At 32.9% G+C, this 25,055-nt stretch overlaps 7 protein-coding genes across 8 annotated transcripts in view; 4 read left to right on the forward strand and 3 right to left on the reverse strand.

The window, feature by feature from the left end:
- Positions 1 to 17: 17 nt before the first annotated feature.
- Positions 18 to 4,786, forward strand: LOC108563536 (probable uridine nucleosidase 2). The gene is made up of 4 exons (XM_017922238.1): positions 18 to 290; positions 3,911 to 4,202; positions 4,256 to 4,392; positions 4,442 to 4,786. Exons 1-4 carry the CDS (start codon positions 99 to 101, stop codon positions 4,766 to 4,768), a joined length of 948 nt encoding a protein of 315 aa, XP_017777727.1. The 5' UTR covers positions 18 to 98; the 3' UTR covers positions 4,769 to 4,786.
- Positions 764 to 3,058, reverse strand: LOC108563537 (phytanoyl-CoA dioxygenase, peroxisomal-like). The gene is made up of 8 exons (XM_017922239.1): positions 2,989 to 3,058; positions 2,158 to 2,224; positions 1,880 to 2,105; positions 1,655 to 1,825; positions 1,459 to 1,602; positions 1,257 to 1,391; positions 927 to 1,067; positions 764 to 868 (listed from the first exon to the last, which is right to left on the reverse strand). The coding sequence occupies exons 2-8, from the start codon at positions 2,166 to 2,168 to the stop codon at positions 791 to 793; spliced, it is 906 nt and encodes a 301-aa protein (XP_017777728.1). The 5' UTR covers positions 2,169 to 2,224; positions 2,989 to 3,058; the 3' UTR covers positions 764 to 790.
- Positions 4,787 to 6,304: 1,518 nt separating the features above from the next.
- On the forward strand, positions 6,305 to 9,724 carry LOC108563571 (probable uridine nucleosidase 1). The gene is made up of 5 exons (XM_017922287.1): positions 6,305 to 6,371; positions 7,059 to 7,268; positions 7,952 to 8,243; positions 8,306 to 8,427; positions 9,208 to 9,724. Exons 1-5 carry the CDS (start codon positions 6,339 to 6,341, stop codon positions 9,577 to 9,579), a joined length of 1,029 nt encoding a protein of 342 aa, XP_017777776.1. The 5' UTR covers positions 6,305 to 6,338; the 3' UTR covers positions 9,580 to 9,724.
- A 2,572-nt stretch (positions 9,725 to 12,296) lies between these two features.
- LOC108563570 (uncharacterized protein C1683.06c-like) lies at positions 12,297 to 13,931 on the forward strand. The gene is made up of 6 exons (XM_017922286.1): positions 12,297 to 12,360; positions 12,417 to 12,550; positions 12,709 to 12,921; positions 12,978 to 13,269; positions 13,325 to 13,446; positions 13,512 to 13,931. Exons 2-6 carry the CDS (start codon positions 12,452 to 12,454, stop codon positions 13,872 to 13,874), a joined length of 1,089 nt encoding a protein of 362 aa, XP_017777775.1. The 5' UTR covers positions 12,297 to 12,360; positions 12,417 to 12,451; the 3' UTR covers positions 13,875 to 13,931.
- A 3,262-nt stretch (positions 13,932 to 17,193) lies between these two features.
- LOC108563565 (UPF0184 protein AAEL002161-like) lies at positions 17,194 to 18,393 on the reverse strand. Its single transcript, XM_017922278.1, has 2 exons — positions 18,098 to 18,393; positions 17,194 to 18,042 (listed from the first exon to the last, which is right to left on the reverse strand). Exons 1-2 carry the CDS (start codon positions 18,312 to 18,314, stop codon positions 17,858 to 17,860), a joined length of 402 nt encoding a protein of 133 aa, XP_017777767.1. The 5' UTR covers positions 18,315 to 18,393; the 3' UTR covers positions 17,194 to 17,857.
- Positions 18,394 to 18,431: 38 nt separating this feature from the next.
- Positions 18,432 to 20,057, forward strand: LOC108563564 (solute carrier family 25 member 51). The gene is made up of 2 exons (XM_017922277.1): positions 18,432 to 19,006; positions 19,067 to 20,057. Exons 1-2 carry the CDS (start codon positions 18,872 to 18,874, stop codon positions 19,787 to 19,789), a joined length of 858 nt encoding a protein of 285 aa, XP_017777766.1. The 5' UTR covers positions 18,432 to 18,871; the 3' UTR covers positions 19,790 to 20,057.
- Positions 20,058 to 21,291: 1,234 nt separating this feature from the next.
- The window catches only part of LOC108563529 (5'-AMP-activated protein kinase subunit gamma-2-like), a 99,212-nt gene continuing 95,448 nt past the window's right edge, over positions 21,292 to 25,055 (reverse strand). Inside the window, exons 8-11 of one of the 2 annotated variants that reach the window (XM_017922230.1) lie at positions 24,022 to 24,406; positions 23,668 to 23,953; positions 23,323 to 23,595; positions 21,292 to 23,048 (exon numbers count right to left, since the gene is read on the reverse strand). In XM_017922230.1, coding sequence (XP_017777719.1) covers positions 22,803 to 23,048; positions 23,323 to 23,595; positions 23,668 to 23,953; positions 24,022 to 24,406 — 1,190 coding nt within the window. In that variant the 3' untranslated portion in view covers positions 21,292 to 22,802. Of the gene's footprint in view, positions 23,049 to 23,310; positions 23,596 to 23,667; positions 23,954 to 24,021; positions 24,407 to 25,055 lie in introns of both variants that reach the window. The other variant, XM_017922229.1, reaches the window with a different exon arrangement.

The following is a 25,055-nucleotide window of genomic DNA, read 5'->3' on the forward strand; positions in this document are numbered from 1 at the left end:
GATGTGAGGTGAGTGACGGTGATGCGCGACGGTGTTCGACAATCGTTCGGAAGAATTATTGGAAGCATTTTGTGTGGCGAGGAAGCAGTTATTGAACGATGAATGCCAGACGAGTTATAATTGATGTCGATGTGGGCACCGACGATGCAGTGGCCATTCTGCTGTTCCTCGAGGCCGATAAATTGGGAGAAATTAAGATCGAGGCGTTTATCTGCACGAAAGGAAACGCCTCATTGGATAACGTCTGCAGAAATCTGGTCAGACTGTTGGAATATGCCGATCGCACGGACGTGAGTATGCATGTTTACTCATTTAATGTTAAATAATTCAGGTTGATACCATACTATGAATTTCGTATTATCAACTTTCTTTATATAGTAATTTTATATATAATATAACAACATTGTGTTCAATAATATGCACACTAATTCAAGTTACAATATGCAGCTCGATTTAATTACTGTCAAAGTTGACAATGTCACTGTCAACTCTACACGCGTAAAAATACGTAGTGATAGCTGTTTAGGAAATTACAAATAAATGTAAAATATTTCGCAGTTCAATATTGTTGCATAATTATGAATATTAGACAATTTATATTTTTAGTAACCGTAGGAAGTTCAATTATCAGGAAAAGTTTAGCTTAGCCAAACAAACATCAATTTGGGAAAATTGTTTCACATTAATTCAAAACAAAAGGACAGGTAATTTCTTGAGTATTATTTAAAAATTCCAATACATACATTCTAATTATTTTACTTCAAAAAAAAAAATAACATTTTTGTTTTATCTACAAATGGCTTTCACCGAATTTTTGGAAATTTCCCGGCTTCCCGCATATCAAGCGACTCTTCATCCTCCAAAGGAACTGAAATCGAAGCATTCGTAAATTATGCAATAAAAGCTTAGATCAAGTTCAAACTCACTTGGAAATTAACTTTTTCGTTGTACATTTTGGCGAATAACTCCTCTGAATCTCCACCAATCGCCTCGTGCACAGTGCCCTTGTGATTGATGAAATGGCAATTGCTGTCAGCGAAATGAATTGATATCGATTTCCTGAATCCCTGAGAAAACAATATAATTGAATCGAACGTGCGCAGTAATTTGTTATTTCGTATTGCTTCATCTACTTTAATCACTTTCTCAGTAGTTTAGCAAATGTTGTAATTGTTACGGATATTTTACGAACTATACAGACATTGAACAAATTGAAATAATTTATAAGATATGTTAGAAATGTTTACGTTTCATACTTTTGTGGTATTTAAACCGGAGCCGTGCATCAGATGCGGATGGAAGAAAACGGTGTCTCCTTTCTCCATGATAAGATTCACTTTAGGAATGTCGTCGTATCCTTTCAATCCGTAGAACAACATTTTTTTAGCAGGCTAAGATACAAAATAGAAATCATTAATAGAAAAAAAAAACTATCCACCTTTTTTCAAAATAATTTACATCGATATTTTTGTGCTGCAACAATGGACCTTTGTGCGAACCCGGAAGAACGTACAAACATCCATTTTCCACAGTAACTTCTTCCATCGCCGTCCATGCAGCAACGATTTTATCCGCCGGTCTAAAAGGGAAATAGTGCAGATCCTGAAATACAATCAACAACAAATTGAAACGTTATTGTTAAATTGTTAATTACCTGGTGAAGATGATGCGTCGCGTAAAGTTCGGACGTAACCGGAGGTTTGTTGATCACCATCGAGTGGGTAGCTGTCACATTGGGACCAATAAACTTTTTGACTGCCTCCACGAGATTCGGATGCGAAGCGTAATGCTTGTAAAACACGTCATCGTAAACAATCTCTTGGATCTGTAATAGTTAACAGTTTATTAAGGGTTGCCCTAATCTTAGATAATTAATTACCTTATTGAAGAGATATTCAGGTCTCGTCTCGCCTGTGGCTTTCACCTTTATGTCCTTTATGACGCTTACCACAGAGACTTTTCCGTTGCACACATCGAGGAATCGTTGTTTGCAAATATCGAGATCCTCGTCGGGCAGCAGCTTCCTGAAGATGATGTAACCATTTTCCTCATAAAAGTCCCTCTGTTCTGGCGTCAAACCGCAGTCAACTGTGTATCGGTAGTTTCTGAAAATTCGTTTTTTATTTACTCAATCAAATCTAATCGAAGATGACTTACGCGTTCGACATGTCTGCGCATTTGAATGTGAAATGCAATCCTTTCCATTTATATCCAGGCTGAAAAGCTAAAAAAAAACAAACAAATACGTAATAATTTCAACAGAATTTCTTAACGCTGTCCATAAATTTTGCATTATCATTAACTGGAATAAAATAATTCAATGCAAAATTCTGATAAAGTTTTTTTTTTTTTAATTTCGGTCATAATTGCATTTATTTAGCAAAAATATTATTTTTTAAAGTAATACATTTTATCAATGTTGAGTAATTTACTTTTAGTAAATTCGATATATTTCAAATGGATGATATAATTTATATTATAAAGTATTAGGTTTAGCTGCATAATCTTTTCGAGTTTTTTGGGTTGAAATAGTTTATCAGCATTGACTCAAATGTCGATTATTTTTTGTTTTCTTCATTCTTCATTGATTTCAAATTTAAATGTTAATTAACTGATGTAGATCATGTTTCTCGCAGATTTCAGAACCATCTAGAGGTTTATTGAATACCATCGAGTATGTTTTCACGAGTTTAAGATGCGATACTTTGTTCTTGAAAAGAACGTCATCATACAAAATCTCTTGGATTTGCAGATTTTCAGTACCAGTTTATTGAAGGCTTTATAAATCTACTATTTTAGTTTTATTTTGGTGATATATTCAGATCTGGTTTAATTTCTGATTTTTGTATGTGTCTGTATTACTTTCGTAACGAAGACTTTGTAGAAATCACTCTGCACTGACGTCAAACTGTGTATCGGTACACATTGCGTAAAATGCAATGGATTTAATTAGCTGCGATTAAATAATCAAATCACTGTGGTACATACATTTTTTTTCTTTTCCTTTAAATTCAGACTTGATAGCAATTGAAATTACAATTGTATAAGCATTGCAGAATAATTTGTCTTGTATTATGCATGAATTTTATGATTATTAATATTAAATTTAGAAAATCTATGTGGTAGATCTAGAACAAGGATCGGAAAACCGCGGATCCGGAACCGCAAACTGCGAATAGTAATTGTTCATTTGTTGGAATTGATAAAATGAATAATACTCTAATATATGCAACCAAATATACTTTGTACTTACACAAACTTTCAAATTTATTATTTAATTATTACGAGAAAAATATTAACTGATATATATATTCGCAGTTTAATAAACATAATTTCAAGTTGATCTCTCTTTTCGTTTTCAATTTTTATCCAGAACCTTTATAAATTAATTCCTATCATTGTCGTACCAAAGGCAGCGGTTTCCAAACTTTGTCGGTTTCCGGCGTACTTAATATATCAGAATTTTTCAAGTCAAAACATTTGTCTATCTCAGGGCGAACTTTTTGTTTATGGTAGTTTTTCTTTATTTCCAATTTAAAAAAAGCATTGATATATCTATACCTCCTATGTTGTTCAATTTTATTTAATAAATAATGAAAACTCCGGACTTGCTTGTGAAATTGAAATACTTGACTTTTTTACGCAATTAATCACTGCTCTATACTATAGAGCAGGAATGAGCAACCTTTTTAGCAACAAATTAAAAAAAATTCTGCCGGCTACAAATAAGAAATTCAACAACTAAAAATTAAAAATAAATATTAGTGTAGAATGTAAGAAAATTGTAGTAATTGTTCTATAGTAAATATATAAAAACAATAATTTTATAAGTATTTATACGTGCGCCATAAATTTAAGTTTCAGGTAGAAATAGATGCAATCTCATATTTTCTATTACTTTTGTACCCAGATTCCGGTCTTCAGGGGAAGTTTTCATCAGATTTTGCCGCTGCAAAATACGCATTCAGTGTTTCACGGAAACGACGGATTCGGCGATCTAAAATATCAAGAAGAACCGGACCTCAACATAATTAAGAAAGACATAGCCTCAGTGGGTATGCAGAATATTGTGTCGAAGAATCCGGGCGAAATTTCGCTGATTTGCTTAGGACCTTTAACTAATGCGGCGATCACCATGAGGATGTTCGATGATTTTTCTAGGAATCTGAAGGACATGTATATTATGGGTGGCAATATTCACGGTAAATAGGTGCTGCTTTTCAAGTTGAGAGTAAAGAAACATTAATCGTTGCAGGCGTCGGTAACACGACTCAATCGGCGGAATTCAATTTCTTCATAGATCCTGAAGCGGCGAGCATCGTTTTCGATTGCGCTCAGTGTCCAATCTATTTGCTGCCTTGGGAGACTTGCAAATCGTCAACTATAACATTTGTAAGTTTAATCACTGAAAGAGTGAATGTATGTTAAGTTTGTGTTTCAGAAATGGCGTTACGAAGTTTTGGGCAAAATGGGTGGAAAACTGTGGAAACTAATCGACAGTGCAGAGAAATCCGTTTATGGTGAACCGACTAAGCAGGAAATCTGGATGCCGTGCGATGCGTTTTTGGCATTGAGTTTCCTGCATCCGCAGAAAGCCGTAGTTAAGTCGCGAAAAGAGCACGTTTCCATCGAACTTCACGGAAGGAAGACCAGAGGTCAAGCGGTTCTCGATCATTTGAGTCAGAACCAGGCGAATGCAGTTCTCATAGAAGAAGTGAACAATACATTGATGAAAGAGATTCTAATGAGAGCGTGCCAGAATGTATGACCCCTGTATCAACATATGTTTATCAATAAATTACTTTGTTTTATTTTCTTCTTATATTAATATTTAAAATTTACCTCAACTGATATTAATACAATTTTAAAAATGTTTATATAAAAAATGAAATTAAAGTAAAAATTCCTTATGAAAAAGTATCACTCTGACATTTCCTGATTTTAAAGATATGACAAATATTTTGTCAATTTAGATAGCATAATATCACAGAACGAGTAAAAAAAATGTTGGCTAAAAGTAATGAATCCAAATTTTGAAAATAAACCTAGAAAATTAGCAGAAAATTCCTTGTATAAACATTGACAATTTAATAAAATAAAGCATATTTGGGAATCAAATGTAGATAGAAAATATTTAATGTGAAAATCAAGAAAATATTGTTCATGAAAATAATTATCAATAATCTTCTTTATACAAAAGAGATTGCAATATAACTATTTCAAAGATTGATCTTAACCCTTTGAATCTTTTACAGTTGTTAATAGACAATTTGCATTTATTATAAGATAAATGAATTACAGAGTTGACTTTCTAGATCTTATGTTGACCTCTTGATTTTGTCTCTTGTCTGAAATCACTCACAAAGATGGGTTTCTGTTTTCACATCATTCCTGCCACAGCAAATGTACGAATTGATAGAACATACTTCTAGAAGAAACGTTTTTCATATTACAAGAAGAATATTAAAGTATTATAATATGACTACACAGTATATATATAGCCGGTACTTGCAATTATTAGTAGTTGTCTGTGGTTATATAACGGTATTAAACTAAAAAAAAGTAAAAACAATCGACTGAGAAACATGCCCAAATAGAAAATGATGGCTGTTGTCACCTCCAGTATGAAAATTTTAAATAAATATCACAACTAATTTTAGAGAAATGAACGAGAAATCGCTTGAAAAATAAACCTGTTTATACCTTTTAGAATTGATGAAAACTGTTTTCAAATTAGGCCATTTCACTCTCAATGAATAAATAAACACAATGGAAGGTCAAATTGATATATCAAAATAATCTCTGGCAAACGTTCAAAACATTGGATTATCTAAATTAGATTTGAATAATAAGTTTTTCAGTCGACAACGCACCTGACCTTTCTTCTTTTCATTCGAATTAGTCGCGAAAAAAAAATTCGAAGATATCGTCAATTTTTAATAGGGGTTGATAAGTGCTGTTATCAAATGTTGTTCCTTATTAGTCACATGCATGCAAATAATAACAATTATAAATAATGTTTTAAACGACGTATGTAAATTATTTATAAGAAGTTGAACGACGATTGTTTAAAAGTTTGTCGAATAACAATGCATGGATATTTCAAATTTTACGTAAAATTACAACAAAATAAATTCTAGTTATGCCAATTTACTCTAAATTAGTATTTAGCCACGTAACTCGTTGCATTATCTCAATCTCAATATTTTCAATCATTAAAATTACTTACTTTTTTTTGTTCAGCTACAAACAAATATTAACAAAAATTATATTTATATGATAAGGCAAAGTATAAGTACGAATACGATGCTGGAACAATATTAGTTCAAAAATCAATTATGCTGTACAGTATACTTTTCATCACTTCCTTGGTATGTTTACCTGTAGCTTGAATGTTTATTTAAAAAAGTATATCATGATAAAAATATTACATTTTATAATAATAATACATATTGATTTAGCTATTTGAAGTGTATAGCCATATTTATCTATAATTTGCACTTATACAGCGTTTCTCAATCTATGGGTCGCGTTAAATTTTTAATGTATCACGAAGTTGACAGTTGTCATTGTCAACTTACGTCATAGGAACTGTTGACTTAGCTGTCATCGGTACTTTCCAGTCTTATTTTAAACTTAAAACAAATATATATATATTATTGATGTCGACGCATTCAAATTCCATTTGCGGAACAATAGTATACAGGTAATCGTCGTTTTGCGCCGGTTCGATTTACGCCGATTCACAATAACGCCGCTGTGAAATAACACTTATTAATTGCTGATTTTACACTTGTATAGAACTAAACCTCACTGTAAATATTCATTTTACTCCAATTTTATTTGCTTTACCTGTATTTGAATGTTATTACATTAATCCTTTTGTTATATTTTCGTTAATTTGGCAATAAAACTAAAAGCTCTTAAATAACATTTTAAAACAGAATGATATTAATGATAATAATTAATCATTATTTTAAGGAATTATCTTAGTACTTATTATGATTACTTTGCAAGGGTTTAAAACAAAGTTATCTGTAATGTAATGTTTTTACTAGGTTTTGTGCGATGCCGCACTTTCACCAAGAAAGGTAATTGTCGATGTGGATGGAGGTGTTGATGATTACCAAGCTTTGGTCATTCTAATGAACGCCGATAAGCTAAAGATAATTAAAATTGAGGCGATTCTTTGCACGAAGGGAAACACAGAATTGGTGCACGTTGAGAATAATATTCTGAGACTGCTGGAGGCGGCGTCCAGGACCGATGTAAGTAGAATACAGTAATACCCTCAATATCTGATTTTGATTCTCTGCTTAGTTTGTAAAGTTTGTTAATATTAATTTTATGTTCTGAAGAAATTTCATGTTTTTAAGAAAATAGCGAAATTACAGGTAAATTTTGATAAACCTATTGGCTGGTAAAACCGCTTATTTAACCGCTCATTACCGGTGAAGAAGTCGGTCATTTGAATAGTTTAAATAACTCTGGTATTTTTTTTCATTGATGTAAATAATGTAAAATTAACTAAAACTTGCTTAATTTTATTAACTGTCGCAAACAAATCAACCTTTCAAGATATGGTTTCTTTACAATTTCTTTTGATTTCTTCTATAAATTATGCTAAATTTAAATTTTTTTTTTGTATCCAATGTAAGATAAGTTCAATTAATTAAACTGTAAAGTTTCTATTTATTACAAAAGTTCTGATTTTTTAAAAATGTAGACTTCAAATATGTGAATATGGAAATGTCTTGGCGTGTCACCTTTGACACCTGTGTCATATGTTCGCCATCTCACAGAAAGCACACTTTTCAGATTTATCATTGTTATGATCTATATTAGTGTATTATTGTTTGCTATTATTTGAACTAAATCTATATCCTTAAATATGATGAAATAGAAATTATAATAGAAATACATAATTTATATTGAATATGAAATTGCTCAGATTCCAGTATACAGCGGTTCTTACAAACAAATCATGCCAATAGATGGTGGCACGCAGAGGTATTACGGCATTGATGGCTTCGGTGATTTGAAACACGAGAAGCAGCCGAATCGCAAACTCCTGAAGAAAGTGATCTCACCAACGTACGTGTTCGACTTGCTCAAGAAATATCCGAAGCAGATTTCCTTGGTTCTCCTCGGACCGCAAACGAACAACGCAATCGGATTTAGGATCTACAAAGAGTACGCCAAATACCTGAAGGAAATGTACATAATGGGAGGCAACATCCGAAGTACGTCCATTCAATAACTGCTGTTTTCTCTCAACTGATATTATCGTTTCTCTATATTTCAGATACCGAGCCAGAATTCAATATTTTGGTCGACCCCGAAGCTGCAGAAATTGTATTCTCCACCACCGAATGTCCCATCTTCTTGCTTCCATTCGAAACCTGTCAGGAAACAACAATAACTAACGTAAGTATACTAAATTTAAATATATAATATGTTTAATGATATCTTGAGTAAATTTCAATATTATTACTTAATACTAAATTTAGTTATATAAATTATTTAAGCTGGTGTAATTGACTAAGTTTTGCTTGTATACAAACGACAGCTTTAATTTGGTTTTTAATTGGCAAAAATATGTATTCATCTAAACATATACTTGACCGTAATTATACTGTAAATATACGCTTGAATTTCACTAACATATAATTACTAACTATATGTTATGGGCCATGATACAAATATACAAAGCACACGCAAGCGAATATTAATATGTGTGGCATGTAAACATTTGTCAATCTGACATGATTCTACTGTCAAATTGACAAACATCATACGCGAAAATTAAACGTTTGTCAGACTGTGAAAGGTTCACCTGTGTTTCCATGACAAAATAAACATTTTAAAACAAAACAGTAACGATATCACGTAATACGTTGCTTAATTTTTGGTTATATACCATTGATAACACTCCGAAAATATAATTTAAAAATCAATGAGTAAATAATATTTATCGCTATATTTAGCTTGAGATTACATGTTTTGTTACTAGGTAATATCGAAAAGAAACAAAATAAAATTATCAAAAGAATTTTAAATTTTGAATTATTTGCATAATATTTATCTTCTAAATATGAATATTCAGAAATATCAACTTTTAGACTTTAACTTTTAGAGACAATCATTTTTCATGTTAAAAATAAAACGAATTGTAACTTAATCTAATGTATTATGTTTTCTCTTCAGGGCGAATTGTTGAACATGACTGATATTATATCGAATCCGGTATGGAATCTGATGATGAAGGCCGAAGCCAAACTGATGGCAGAGCGTCCGGATGATCCGAAAGACAAATGGGTGTCCTGCGATCCAGTCGCAGCTTTGGCTTACTTGAGCCCGAAGAAAACAATAAAAGTTCTCACTAAGCGTAAAGTTTCGGTGAAGTTGGACGAACCCAACAGGGGATCGCTCATCGTCGACAATCCGACTACCAACAATTCCATCAACATCATCGAGCAAATCGATTGGAACTACTTTATGAAGAGTTTCAAAACTTCTTTTGCGGATATTTGCAAGTGTGGTATTTTCAGGAGATGCGTGGTACAAAATGTCCTTTAATGACTTCCATCAACGCCCTCTAGAACCTAAGTACCTAACAATATTTCAATTTAATTGCATAATTGTTTATTTATATCAAAATGTTATATACTCTAAACTAAATAACTGATACTGCAATCTAAACTTCTAAATTTAAACTTGAATTACATCGATTTTCTTATCAGTAATAAGATATCTGAAATATTAATAAAATATGATTGAATTGAAATGAAATGATAAAAGTAGATTTTAGCTGTAAATATTACATCTAATAATATATTTAGAATATTATGATAGATATTCTGTAATAAATATTACTTTTATACTTATTTGCAATCTACATAACGATTGCTATAAAAAATGACTTGACATAATCTATTCAGCTTTACAGTTAGAATGAACAGTAACATTTAGTTAATGCGAATTGTGTATAATTATAATATTTATAGTTGCTCATTAAATTATAATTATGGTAATAAATTTGTAAATAATCATTATAATAATTAAAGTATATGTACAATACAATTTTTTTTTGAAAATACGTCTGATGGCAACTGCAATGTTGCTGCATACAATTTAACTTCTATGTACATCATACATCATATGTTTTTTACTGTCCTTACAAGCGTTTCGTTCCAAAATTGGGTCAAGTTAAAGGGTCTATATCGCAAGCCCGAAAGACCGTCTATCGAAATCCCGATGTTCGAAATCCCGACGATCAAAATCCCGACGCTTGAAATCCCAACTATGTCAAAATCCCGACTCTATCGAAATTCCGACTACCATAAAAAAGTTATTGTAGAAATTTATAATAATAAAAGACACTGTCGGGATTTTGATTGTTGCGATTATGGTAGTCTGGATTTCGATATAGTCGGGATTTTGAACCAACCGGGATTTCGAATTTGAGTAAAACGTAATATTAGATTGATTCTAAATGTAAGTCCAAAGAAATCTACAAGGTCTGAAATACAATGTATTGACTATAAAAATAGGGGAAAACAATCAATACCAAATAAATAAAAGTTAGGACATACATAATTGATGCGAACACGTACAACATGACGTTGATAAATAATCGTTAACTATAAAAATGAATTATATATAATATATTTATAAATTTATGCTAAATATTTAACATTTTAACTATTATTTTTTTTATATTTGGACTTATTTTCGTTTAGCAGACCGGGATAGTCCCAATTACCAATAACAAAAAAGGAAATATAATATAAATGTATGCTAATTAGTGTTTCTAATGAGTTGCAACTTTAAAAAGTCATTACTTTAAAATCAAATGTAGATAACCTCTCATTCATTTGCAGTTTAGATTTAAATTTTATATGAAGCAATGTGTTACATGTGATAACAAAAGACTATAATGTTGACCAATAAATATGTAAAATAATAGATCAAATTACATTACTAATACTCCCAAATTTAGCAATACCTCGCATAATGCGGTTAATCGGTTGCGCCAATATTCCGCACTGTTTGAAACAGTACTAAGAGAACTTGACTGAACAGATGAAAAATTTGCTGAATTTAAATTTAGTTTTTGTTGAAAATTTTTCAAACCGCACTATAGTGAATCCGTCCTGATCGAAGGCGGAATATACTAAGTATTGCTGACCTTTTGTTTTAATAACTATAACTCGTTAATCACTTAAAAAAGTAACTAGATCAAATTAATATTACTGCCAAATTCAGAAATACCTCGCGTAGTGCGGTTAATTAACATATCTGCTAAATAGCAGATATGAGGCGTTTATTTTAAAAATTATACTTATAATTTGTCATTAGCTATCATAAGCAATAATTTGCAGTTAAATATATGATAATTTAAAACACATAAATGTTCACACTTAGTTAAATAATATATAAATATATCCGAAAGTGGGGATTTTCAAATTTCTGAAGTAAATATTACCTGAAAGATACTAACTTTATTCTGAATTAAATTCAGAGCATTTCATATTTATTGCAACAATAAATTACAAAATAACAAGTTAACTGCTGCTAAGAACTATTGACCATAGCTCTTTCTGCTCTGAGCATTATTAACAAGATTTTTAGAGAACGAAGTAAATAATTCTAACGGAGAAACGTAAATTGTAAATTGATTAGAAATATACTGGATGAGTAGTTTTTTGATAAATAAACCATATACAATTATCAAAGATATCAATGGATGTTTAAAATACTGAATACACCACTTTATAAATATATAAAACGAATGTAGATGAGCAGTAAATGGTCATGTAATTTATATAGTTAGAAGATTGCGTAAATTGTGTTTTTAAAGTGTTGTACAGAAATATATAATAAAGATTTCAATGAAAAAAAAGCCTGTTCTGAAACAACCATTGTCCTGGCCTATTCGATAAAATCATCCATAATCCAGCAATGTGTTCCACAATTTGGGCTGGTTAAAAAATCAATCAAATTAATTTAGAACTTTTAATCGATAACTTATTCTTAACTAATTAACAATTTTTCGATATTTGTATAAATTTTTTTAATGAGAAACTGATACGTAAAATAATATTGTGCAACAATGACTTATCACTTATCACGATATTAGTAACAAGTTGTTATTTCTAATGTAAAATACTTTATAGATAGCATTCTTTTTTGTTATTTTAGTTATTTGTGCAATGTTTCTGAATCGGTTAAGTTTTGTCTTATAAACGTATGTAACGATGAGCGAAAACGAAAATGCATATTGTTTTTCTAAAGTGGCCGGACTTATTGATAATCAAATTGTGGTAGTGATTGATAAAGTGTACATAATTATAAATTGTAATTTGTTTATATTACCACCACCGCGTTATTAATTGCACGCTTGCGCTTTGTAGGAAAGGAATTTACAATAAATTCATCCTTCGAATGAATGGAAACAGTCAAACGTAAAGTTGACTTTGGCGTGTTCAGCAACACCACGAAAATGTTGAAAACACTTTGTTTTTTAGCAGTAATCCTGCACGTGACGGTAAGAAGCAAATATCTCCTTTCATTTTCGGAATTCCCACTGCGCAAATGACCGTTATAATTGCAAAGGTCAAAGCGATTTATACGACGGGAATTCTGAATCGGGAAGTTCAAATTGGAAGAAACTGCGGTTTTAACAAGATATTGTTGTATATTTAGACATCGCGTTTGATTTTTACTAAACCTGATAAGAGAGTAATAATAGACGTTGATGGTGGAATCGACGATTACCAAGCCCTGACAATCCTTATTAATGCCGACAATCAGTTGATGATAAAAATCGAAGCTATAATCTGCACAGACGGTAATACTGAATTGAAGAACGTTGAGAACAATGTCCTCAGGTTGCTGCAAGCTGCGGACAGAACAGATGTGAGTAACAGGTAAAACGAGTTTAAAATTAATTCTAATTCAATTATTTCTGTTAGATTCCGGTTTATAGCGGATCGTATGAGCAAATCTTACCGCACAAAGAGGAGATGCCGAAATGGTACGGGGAGGACGGATTCGCCGATCTGAAATACAAAAGGGAACCTAATCGTTATCTTCTTAAAAAAGAATTGGCACAGGTCGCCGTATACAATATAATCAGCAGGAATCCGGGAAAGGTATCGCTCATTGTCCTGGGACCGCAGACGAACAGCGCGCTTGGATTCAGAATTTACCAGAAGTACGGTGAATACCTTAAAGACATGCACATTATGGGTGGAAACTTCGGAGGTAAATCAATGCAATCAAAACTTACATTTTTCTAAGATTCCTTTCGGTTTTGCAGAGGATGAAGTTGAATTCAACTTCCTGTTTGATCCGGAGGCTGCGGATATAGTTCTGACCACCACCAAGTGTCCAATCACCATGTTCACGTGGCAGGCCTGCGCAAAAGCAAATTTCACTTTTGTGAGTCTCATTGCTCTTGTTATTTAGTTTTGGAAGGAAGATGTTAAACGTCCTCTTTCTTTTAGGGCACCCTCTTTAACATCACCGGTATCTCGAATCCAGTATGGAACCTTATGGAAAAGGCGGAACGAAAACTGTTCAAGGATAACAAAGAGAGTATCGATAGTCAATGGTTTGCCTGTGATCCGGTTACCGCAGCGGTTTACCTATACCCTGAAGAAACTATACTTTCTAGTAGCCAACACAGTCTTCAAGTAAAATTGTCAGAACCCAACAGAGGCTTGACTGTTGATGATGATTCGAGGACTGAAAAGCAGATCAAAGTTATAGAGAAAGTTGACTGGAAGTTCTTCATGACGGGTTTCATAGAATCCTTCAAGAAAATCTGTACAAATAGGATTTGCGTCGATCAGGGAGTTATTTCTTAATACTCCTGTAATTATTATGTTTCGTTGTTTTGTTGTTGTTGTTATTAATTAAATAAATTTGTTCATTTAAAAATTAGTTTCTTTGATATTTTGAAAACTGTCTGTACTATTTATTTATTAAATTATTAAAAACTAATTTTACATCAACAATTTTAAAGTTCTTAAATTATCTGTTATGTTACACTAGCGTATGTGTTACATATTTAAGTTGGTACTTTGCTAGCACAGCAAGCCCAATAAACATTTTTGACAACTAATTATGATTTTCTATAATGCATACAAAATTAATTTCCTACCATCTAATAATCTTAGTATAAGCATATTAAAATAGTTACCTAATTATAGCGACCTTTGCTGATTAGGTGTATCATTAAATGAAATTGCATTACAAAGAATTGCATAATTATCGTTACAAAACTAACAAAAAATAAAAAAAAAGTAGTAACAAATGATTTAATTTGTTTTCATTTTGACACATGTTGTAACTATTACCTCTATCTGGAAAATAGAATGCAGTTGTTAGTTTTTAATCCCATACGTAAGGATAATAATTATTTAAAAAAAAAACTGAAGTAGAGGGCTAGAAATTTTAAACTGTTTAATTTGTATACATTTAGTGTTACATATTGCGGTTGAGTTTAGAACAAGGCCACCTTATCCAATCGATGGTACGTCATTCGAATTTTTACCTAATTAATATTATTTACTTTCAATTTACTTACTACAAAATAACTTGGAGTGAAAAAATCATGATAATGATTACAAATTTGAGATCCGCTGCATTAGACAATTTAAACGCAGTGTTTACTAATAGAAATGCTGGGTCTACGATAATCTTTATGATCTAAGGTAGTGATTCGCAAACTTTTTGGGTCTTCGTCTCCCTTTTGGATATAAAAAGTTTCTGCGACTCCCCGAAGAATGGGTATGTGTAGAAAAAACAACCAGGATTGTTCTGTCTTTACTTTTTTCCGACCCCCAAATATTTTACGCGAAACTCTGGTTGACCCACACAATCTGTAATAGCTACGCCAATGTCAATACGCATTTTATATTCAAATATAAATATTTGGAGAGTTTAGATTTGTAGTAATGTAACATTAATATTTTATATAAATTAAAGTAGATAAAAAGCATTTTTTTTTAATAATGTATTTAATTTACAAACCTTTATTCTATTTCCTGGGAACTATACTTGCGAGTTTCAATAAAAAGTAAAATGCCACGATAAATGTAATTAAGAATTTTTTTTATAAAACTTAATTGGTTAAATAATTTTGCATAATATGCATTTGCAAAATTGTTTTTTATTGCAAATTATATTTCAGTTGGAAACAAATTTGAAAGTTAACTGAAGTTGCTTCTCCACCTTGAATAGAAACTGAGCTAGTTCCAGTTAATAGGAAGATGTTTTGACAGTTGTTAAGTAATTGGAACGGATTATGCATAAAAGTATCATATTATTATTTATTTTTCATTATCTTTACGTTTTAATAGTAAAAATCCTGTTTCACATTTCCATTTTACGAGGTCGTCTTAATTTTAGAGCGGATTTTATATACAGTAGTATCTGAATATCATTTCATGATCTGATCAAAATTACAACAGTGTTAAAATCCCGCCAGTATCTTTTATTATTTGATAAAAAACAAATGAATTTAAAAATTCAGCGTTATTACTTACAAAGTGAATAAAAAAAGAAGCTAATGCTCGCAAACCAGGAGTCCAATGCATTTACAAAATCATAATTTATATTACATAATTGATTCAGTATATTTTCACTTCAGATTTAAAATCGGTGCTTCCGATTCTTTAAGTATTTACTCTGCATCGACTACTCCAGAAGTAAAATGTATGGAAAAATTCTTAATGAAAACAATTCTTCCAATCTGGAGAGAAACCTGTCGAGACATCATTTTGACCTATGGGATCATCTATGCAAAAGCAGAGTCGCAAGCTGAATCACATAAAGATGAAGGAAAACTCTTCACCGAGCACGTTCAAAGAACAACGAATGATTTCGCTACATCCGATGTTAAGGGATGCTTTCAAAATAACACCAACGAACATACAATTGGATATGCTGCACAAACAGATGAAGAACATCAATACGAGGATCACCGCATAAATCGTACATCAAATCCAACAAAACAGATGTTGATAATATGTTCATCAAGCAATAGCTAACATTTAATGATGATACAATGGATGCATCCAATCTTTATGACACTAGAAGTGTGTCTAGCACTAATGATTCAATGGATGCATCCAATCTCGATGACACGAAAAGTGTGTCCAACATCAATAATACTGCAAAATCTTCTATTCTGACAAGTGACTCTCAAATATCTAATATTTCTATTCCATGAAAAAGCACCCATGATTCGTTCCAATCACGTGAACCGCCGAAACCTAACGATAAATATTTTGAACGTCCGATTTCTAATCGACGGTCCGAAATAATCAACAAAAAGACGATTGCAAAGATTGTTCGTGTTCATCTTTGTAATCGTCTATCGGGGATAATCTGCAAGAAAATGAATCCGATCTGTTCGCTAAATATCTATCACTATGCCGGACGAAATAGCCGCGATATGCCAGCAAGAGATCTTGTTCGTTATAGCAGTGATTCTCAAAGTGTGGATCGCGTAAAATATTTGGAGGGTCACACTGACAGTTATTGTTGCAAGTTCAATTTAAATGTCTTTATTGAATTTCCTGTTTATTCTACATTGTTCTGAATGCAAACTCAATGAACAACATTTGATTGCTTCTTCAAGCTTGTTTCAAATAGAAATGGAACATTTAAACAACCTTCGATCACTAAAGTTCTTTGTCTTCAGAAAACATACAAAACATGCAGCTAACTAGAGACAATTCTTAAAATCTGTTTTAAAATATTACTCTATTAAGGAGATGAATAACAACTATGAATGCTGTAGTACCTATGATTCTATTGTTGCTTTGTACATGATCTTTAGAGACTGGATAACATTTCTAAATGCTAGACGCATTAAAAATACTGGAAAAACAAAAATGTTAATTTTCATCAAATCCCCAGAAAGACACTAAAAGTATTTTATATAATTATCAATCTATATTTTCACTTATTTTAATCTCTGTAGATTGTAGATCAACATTCATGTTCAACACTCTTCTAGAAGCACGTGCTTACGAAAATACAGGCCATTTTAATTAATTGTGACAAAGCTATGGTAGCTACAAACCTGTATTTATATTTATTTTAATCTCTCTATATTCAAGATCAACATTAATGTCCAAAACTCTTCTGAGAGTTGGAGTATACGAAAATACAGGCCATTTTCGAAGACTTTATTTTCCCAACTCATTTGTGAAATACCAAAGTTTGTTAATCAATTATGAAGACACCATTGCAGCTACAAATTAATATTTACGCTCATTTTAATCCGTGTATATTTAAGATCAACATCAATGTATCGATGTATTATTCTGGGAGCTTATGTTTACGAAAATACAGCCCATTATCTAAGACGTTGTTTTCCTATTTGTTCATCAAAGTATATATGTATGTCCGGTTGCGTGCACTTTAGACGCAAAATAAATATTATATTTTGTGACTGCTGGCGCCATCTGTTAGCAATATTTCAAATGTTGTTCAGGCATTTTGGTGCTGTATAAAATCCACTTCTTTAAAAACGTTCTAATTTAAATAAACAAACATGTTAAAATAGTGCTTGAACGATTCTTTTAATAATTTAAATGCTAATTGCTTTTCGAGTTTTAATTGACACAGGCGTAGACATCCGCAACCACACATACTGATTATTTCCTGAAAATTCCGACAGATGTTTCAGCTTGTAATAATTTAAATTTATATTACTCGAAAAATAATTATCATTTAAATGATTAAACTAAAGTAATAACATTACATTTGTTCAAGCACTATTTTAACATGTATGTTAATTTAAATCAGAACACAATCAATGAGAATGTTGATTACATTATTTTTGGGGTGCAGATTTGTTGCTTTCCTCATTACTTGTCTGTTGATTCTGCATTTGCTGCCTGAGATCTCTGTTATCTTGCAACAGCTTCTGCAGCTGAGAGTAAATATTATCGTTCTTCTGCTCAACAGAGTCTAGGGCTGAATTGAGTGCATCTAGTTGACTGGTCAGGGCATCCCAGTCTGTAAAGAGTTGTCAGTGCAATTGAATGTTAATATTGTTGATGGAATAATGTACCTTCTTGGTTCATGTCCTCCACATCTGAATCGCAGAGCTCCGAATCGGAAACCTGGTCCTCATCTATGTTTTCCGGCGGAGTGATCGCCTTCTCAGCCATAATATTGATTACTGTACCTGCTTGGCTCATGTCATTCACATCTGAATCGCAGACTGTAGAATCGGAATCCTGGTCCTCATCTATATTTTCCTGTGGAGTGATGGCCTTCTCAACCATAATTTTGTTTACTGATAATGCGATAAGCGATAAGCAGTAGAAATCATATGACTGTGACAGCTCAAAGTGAAGTTAGCTGTAGTTTGAATGCGTCATGAAATGCACTTTTTTTTAATGATTGCACCGTAAATTGTCCATGTTGTTCATTGGATATTTTCTTGGATGGTGTAAAATTGGATTAACGAGACGAATCAATTGAATCCGTTAGTAATTATTGTGGCTTTCGTGAAATCGTGATGACGTCAAATGAGAGAATCGTAAAAATCCCCAGCAGTACGGGTTGGAGTTGATAAGATGTCGTTTTTTGACACCATCAGATAAGATGTCTCAACATCACATAGCCAGTTCAAGTGATTATACAGTACAGTGATTTAACCTATCCACCACTAAATTCTAGTTGGAAGGAACACATTTTCTAGTCAAACCTTCCAAATACGCCCATATCGAAATTTTAAATCGAAAATTATATAACCTCACACTACTGAGTAAGTTCCTGCGAAAGGGAATTATTATAATGGAACCTCATACATTAAGCTGAGTAAAGATCACACCAAAAGATGTATGTAGTCACATTGGATCAAGTGAAACAACGGATTGGAGATGTTAACTGGAAGGAGTTTGCATGTGGCTGGGGAGCTGCATTCATCAATATCACCCTCACCTACCCAGTTTATAAAATCATCTTTAGACAAGTAAGTTGAAATTGATAAAGCATGTATTGATGTTAAATGGTTTATATTTTTTGCTTTTAGATGCTAGATGGTATATCAGCGTCAATAGCTGTGAAACAGCTGCACAATGAAGGCATTTACTTCTTGTACAGAGGGATGATGCCCCCATTAGCACAGAAGACCATTTCCCTGTCCATCATGTTCGGCATGTACGAAGAAGTGCGAAGGCCGCTGATGCAGGAGGGAATCAATCCGTACATGGCGAAGACGATCGGCGGAATCGTGGCAGGTTCCGTTGAAGTAATCCTGATGCCATTCGAACGAATCCAAACACTCCTCGCCGATTCCACTTACCACAACCATTTCAGGAACACCTACCACGCCTTCAGATCTGTCGGTCTGCATTACGGCTTCCGCGAATACTACCGAGGCATCGTTCCAATCATCTTAAGGAACGGTCCATCGAATGCGTGCTTCTTCATAGCGCGCGACGAAATACAGTCCAGATTGCCAAAGAGCAAATTGTGGTTGCAGAAGACCATCAACGAGTTCCTGTGCGGAGCCGTAATCGGAGCCTGCGTGTCCAGCATATTCTATCCGCTGAACGTGCTGAAGATCACCATGCAGAGCAGATTAGGTGGACCCAGTCCGAGTATATTCGTCGTCTTTCAGCAGATCTATAACGAACGTGGCGGCAAATTGAAGCATCTCTATCGGGGTGTGCACGTGAATTGTCTGCGTGCTTTCCTCAGTTGGGGCGTGATGAATGCGGCATACGAGAACATGCGGAAACTGCTTTACTAGCAAACTCATCGCATTTCATTTTAATTTAAGGAAACTTGATCAGTAGTTGAGGTAGATTGTGCGTGTGTACATACAGATATATATATTTATTTTTGTTAAACTTTATTTTATAAATTAAACATTGTGATTTCACTCGTAAAGATGATCTTTTTAATTAATTTATTCCATTCGTTTATTGTTAACTCATTTTAGATATTTACGATAAACTGTACAAATATATGAACTGTGACTATTGCAAATAGCGTCCCCGTTATTATTATTTCTTATTATTATTATTTTTTTTTATGTATGTATATATGTATAATAACCATAACATTATTGAATCAAATATGTATAACCATTTGGAATGATTCCAATCTATATATATATATAATAGCTAATTGAAAAAAAAAACAATACTACATGCATTATTGTGATGTAGTATTTATTATCTTATAATAATTGCGCAATGTTGATACATTTATATTTGAATTAGAGATCGATCAATTAATTAATGAACATTGATATTATTAAACTTTTATAAATGGAATGAAGTGGTCATAAATAAATGTGTGAGAAATATCACGTGCATCGTTTAGTTTGATTATGTAAATTTTTGGGAACGTTCTACACTACACTTACTAAATACGCGACAATGACGATGTCTCACGTAAGTATATTTTGAGAATAAAGTGTTTCGTTGTAACTAGGCACGATTTTTTTCTGCTAATGCGGTTATAGAAAACCACAAGAATATCATGTTATTTTATTTACTTACGTAAAACTTCTGTAATTCAGAACTTCGGATTAGAATCTTCTGCATTGTTGTTACAAAATCAAATGCTTTCCTCATTACAATTTACTTATTATCAATATTATTATACATTTACCATTATATGAACTTCTTTGTGGAATAATAAACATGGGTTTACTTTGACGCTGACCTTAAAATTTACAAAGTACTTTTATTAAATCGAATAAATTTATTACCTTAGTAACGAACTTGTATGCAACCAAATGTATTGCAAGTATTCAATATATGAAGGAAATCAAATATTTAGATTGAATCATTTGAGACAAAATTATTTAAAAAAGAACTATTTCGTAACATTCTTTTCACGTGTTTAAGCAAAAGGACATTGACCAAAGCTACTATCAAGTATTTGCACATATATAAAATCTAATCTTGTTGTCTAAGTAATTGTTTGAAGAAAAATATTTATTTAGCAAAATAAAGTGAACTTTATAAATTAATCATTTTAATAATATATTTGTTAAAAAAAATTGAATTTCAGATATTTACTCATAACAAATATTATTAAATGGCTGTTTATCGAATCGTTTTGGAAAAAATCAATAGATGTAGATCGAAAAAGGATAAATGTTTCAGGGAATTCATTTCAATGAATAAAAGACGACAATATCATTTGTAATTATTAATTTATTTCACATTTCAAAGAATCATTGTTATTTTACTTATGTTTTTGTTGTTGTTGCTGTTTTTGTTTGTTTCTGTTTTTAAATTATTTGTAACGCACAGTAAGCGTGTTCTAGGCCAGGCCAAATGCGCCCCCTTATCTACTAAGATCACTACATCGTTGTACAACTTAAAAGCTACGAAACTTGGTGCTCACGAAGAACGTCTCCGTCGAGCCATGTATACAATACAATAAATTACTGGTTGCGAATCGTCCTCACTCATTTTGCACTGTACATATCATCATCTTCTCTTTTCACCATCATAATCATCGACATCTTCCCTATTACATATTACAATTCTCTTATAAAAAATTACAAAGTGCGCGCACCTTTGTTTTCTCCATTCTTCCATCGATTAATCATTAATAGTAATATTTTGTTTTGTTTTCAGTTATTTAAATATGCGCTTAACTCTTATATAAACCGTGTTGTTGCCTAATTATTATTATCTCGTCCATCCGATACAAATTTTATATGAAAGAAAAGTGTCTGCGTGGTGTCCAAACGAAATAAAAGTAAAGATTATAACAATTGTACATGAATCAACCTCAGTACAGCCACGTTTTCTGCAAAGACTTTTTATACAGTCTCCTCTTCGTAGTTCTCTTCTCCACAAAACACTCTTCTAATAAGGAATATCTAAAAATATAATCTGCAGAACCATGAGACATTCTCAGCTGTACAACAACAAATTGTTCCAAATTTGACTCATCCAAATAATAATAATAATAACAACGTAAACTGAAAAGCCTAAGCACTTGAATTATCATTTATCGTCGTTTGTAGCAAAACAGAAAGGTTTGCACGTATCAATTAATATTACAATATTGAAAGTGTCTACGAAAGCAAAAACAAAAACAATATCTGTTATCTAATTTATTATTCCTTTGAAAATATAGTTTTTGTGTGAGTTTCAAATGTAAGAACGAGCGAGAGCAACACCTAGCGTGCCCTTCCGATCGAAGAAGCAAACGGTATTAATTAAACTTATCGGTATTTATTTGCTCTGTCATCTCTCTTTACACACTAATCGCAACTTGTCGATTTATTTTGTTTTACCGATATTATCTTCAATTTTTTTTTTAAATAAATAAAGCACGTTCACAATACGCTCATCACCTGGATTGCGTCTTCCTTAATTGTATTTATTCATCTATTTATTGAAAACAACGAAGGGGAAAAACGAAATAAGAAAGTGATTAGTGATTAGCCCTAGAACAGTACAGTCTTTGGTACAATATACAATTAAGTACAAAAAATCTATCTATTCTCCTGTTCCGCAACAAAAAAAAAAGAGAAAGAAAACCATACCCCACCCTTAAGTAAAGTTAAGGAAGAGACAATTCAGCTGATGTCCAGAGTGTTTTTTTTTTTAGATATTATACACAATATATAAGATAGGTACCTATGTAATTACATGTTTATATTTTAAAACCCGCATATTTTTTTTATTTCTCTCAGTTTTTTTTTTCTTCTTTTTCTCATCTCATAATTCAATCTTCTTCGTCTTCCTTTAATTATTAATATTATTTATTTATTTCCTTATGCTCCTACGTTATTCACCGCCGGACACCGCAACTTCTCGATACATCGCATTGTCGTTTGACAATGCCGACGTCGTCGTCGCCTTCAGAATCGGCGAATCCGGCGGACTATTGTTAGCAGCCGTTTCTTTAATGTCCTCCACCTCACTATTTTCAGTCACACCGTTTCTTTGTTCTTCTAGCTCCTGCCCGTGCTCCTCCTCCTCTAGTATGGTCTCCGTCAATTCGTCGCTCTGGCAATCATTCAACGTCGTATCCTACAACAAAATAATATTTATTAGATCAAACAACCGCAGTTCATACATATTTAGCAACAAGAAAAATGATACACAAGTACATCAATTAATCATAATACTTTGTCCAGTCAAAGTAAAGAAAAATAGATTTTTAAGTTGATGTTTTATTTTATGATTTTTTTAATAAAAAAAATGTGATAGGTGATGATTATTTAACAAAAGCAAATTTGAAAATATATCATAAATGAAGAACAAGAAGAAACCAATCAAAATATATCTTTACCTGAGCTCTTACCGAAGCGACGCCATTGGGTGAACCATCTTCGCCGCACGGCCTGAGAACCAAATACAAGAGAAGATCGGATAGCGAGATGATGCCTATGACCTTGTCCTCATCGTCGACGACGACGAGCCTGTGAACCTCTGCACGCACAATCTTCTCCATAATGGCAAATAGCGTCTCGCTTAGCCTGCATTTATGAACTCCCTCGAACCACTCGTTTCGGTGTTCGTTGGCCTTCTTCAGGGAAACATCAAGATCATTGTACGTCTTCTCCGCAGCCAAGTTCTGTAGAAAAATGGTAAAGAAAAATTAGCACATCAAATACAATTACGTTCTGAATCCGAACTGTGCACTCACGATGACGTCGAATTTGGCGTATATATCGACCAGACGACCCTCAGGATCGACGATGGGTAAGGCCGAAACTCTCCTCTCCACGAACTTCTTCAAAGCTAGTATAATTGAGGTATCTTCAGAAGCAGTCTCTATGTTATCGTACGTCCCGATCTTCACTTCCCTCAGGGTCTTGCCCATGTAAGCTGGCTTGGGTAATTCGTTTATGTACAAGAAAAGGAAACGCAGTATCCTCTTGTGTGTTAGGATGTAAAGAACATTGCCAGTTTCCGGATCAATTACAGGCAACCTGTAAACAATAATTTATATATTATATATATTTATCAATCACACAAAAAAATTGTTTTTATTATCCACCTGTGAATTCTGTTGTGAATCAGAGTTCGGATGGCGTCGTAGAGAGAGGCGTCCGGGCCGATGCTCGTCAAAGGTCTTTGATCCTTTAACACCTGTCGCCATGTGTCCAGCTTGTGCTCCTCCAGCTCTTCCATCGCCACCTCCGGCGATTTGTAGTACATCCTGAGGATCTTGATGAAGTCCGTGATGGTCAACATGCCTACGAACTCCTGCCGTGTGCTGTCCCATAGCGGAGCGGCCCTCACGCCGTTATACACCAGCGCGAAGAAAGCCTTCTTCACGAGCAGCTGCGTATCGAATACGACCAGTTTCGCAGAGGTCGGTATTAGATCGTAGCATTTGTGGAACTTGAAGAATTTGACGAATATCTGCGATTCGTCCTCCTCTGCAAAACGAAACAGAAATTTTGTAAAAGAACGAATGTTATTTGTACGCAAAGAAAAATATTAAATAAATGCGCGCTTCGAAATACAACAACTTGCTCTTGACATTGCAGCTTCCTTTTGGCAAGTGATTTAACTGGGGAATAATATTTAGATTCGCAGACGCCAGCTGGAGCGTCACGCTATGAAACACACAAAACGAGCCAGAGTGAAATGAAAGCGGTTTCGGAAAGAAAACGAAGAAATCCTTCCGCGCTTTATTTATACAAGCATCTGCTGTTGTTTCAATTGCAAACAAAAAAAACTAGATTAATTATACATCTCGGCGTTGCTTGTTTGTGCCGTGCAGTTCGTTTTTTTTTCTTTTCATGTTTCTCATTAACTAATATGCGACATCGACTTTACATTCCTCGCCTTTTGCAAAACAAGTCAACGAGTATTCCGGCCAAAGATTGAAAGTGTTGCAAGAACATCGCACGCATTTCAATACACTGCACTATTTTGCAACGATTCAATTAAGCTAAACTCGTCTGAAAAATTAATAATTACGAATGCCGGATAACCCAATCAAATGCAGCATCGCATTATTTAGGTCCCCGTTTTAATGTTCATCATAATTCATGTTAGAAACAATATGTATAATACAGGTAT

The sequence above is a fragment of the Nicrophorus vespilloides genome, unplaced genomic scaffold, assembly GCF_001412225.1.
Source record: "Nicrophorus vespilloides isolate i.1.1-1 unplaced genomic scaffold, Nicve_v1.0, whole genome shotgun sequence".
Classification (NCBI taxonomy): Eukaryota; Metazoa; Arthropoda; class Insecta; order Coleoptera; family Silphidae; genus Nicrophorus; species Nicrophorus vespilloides.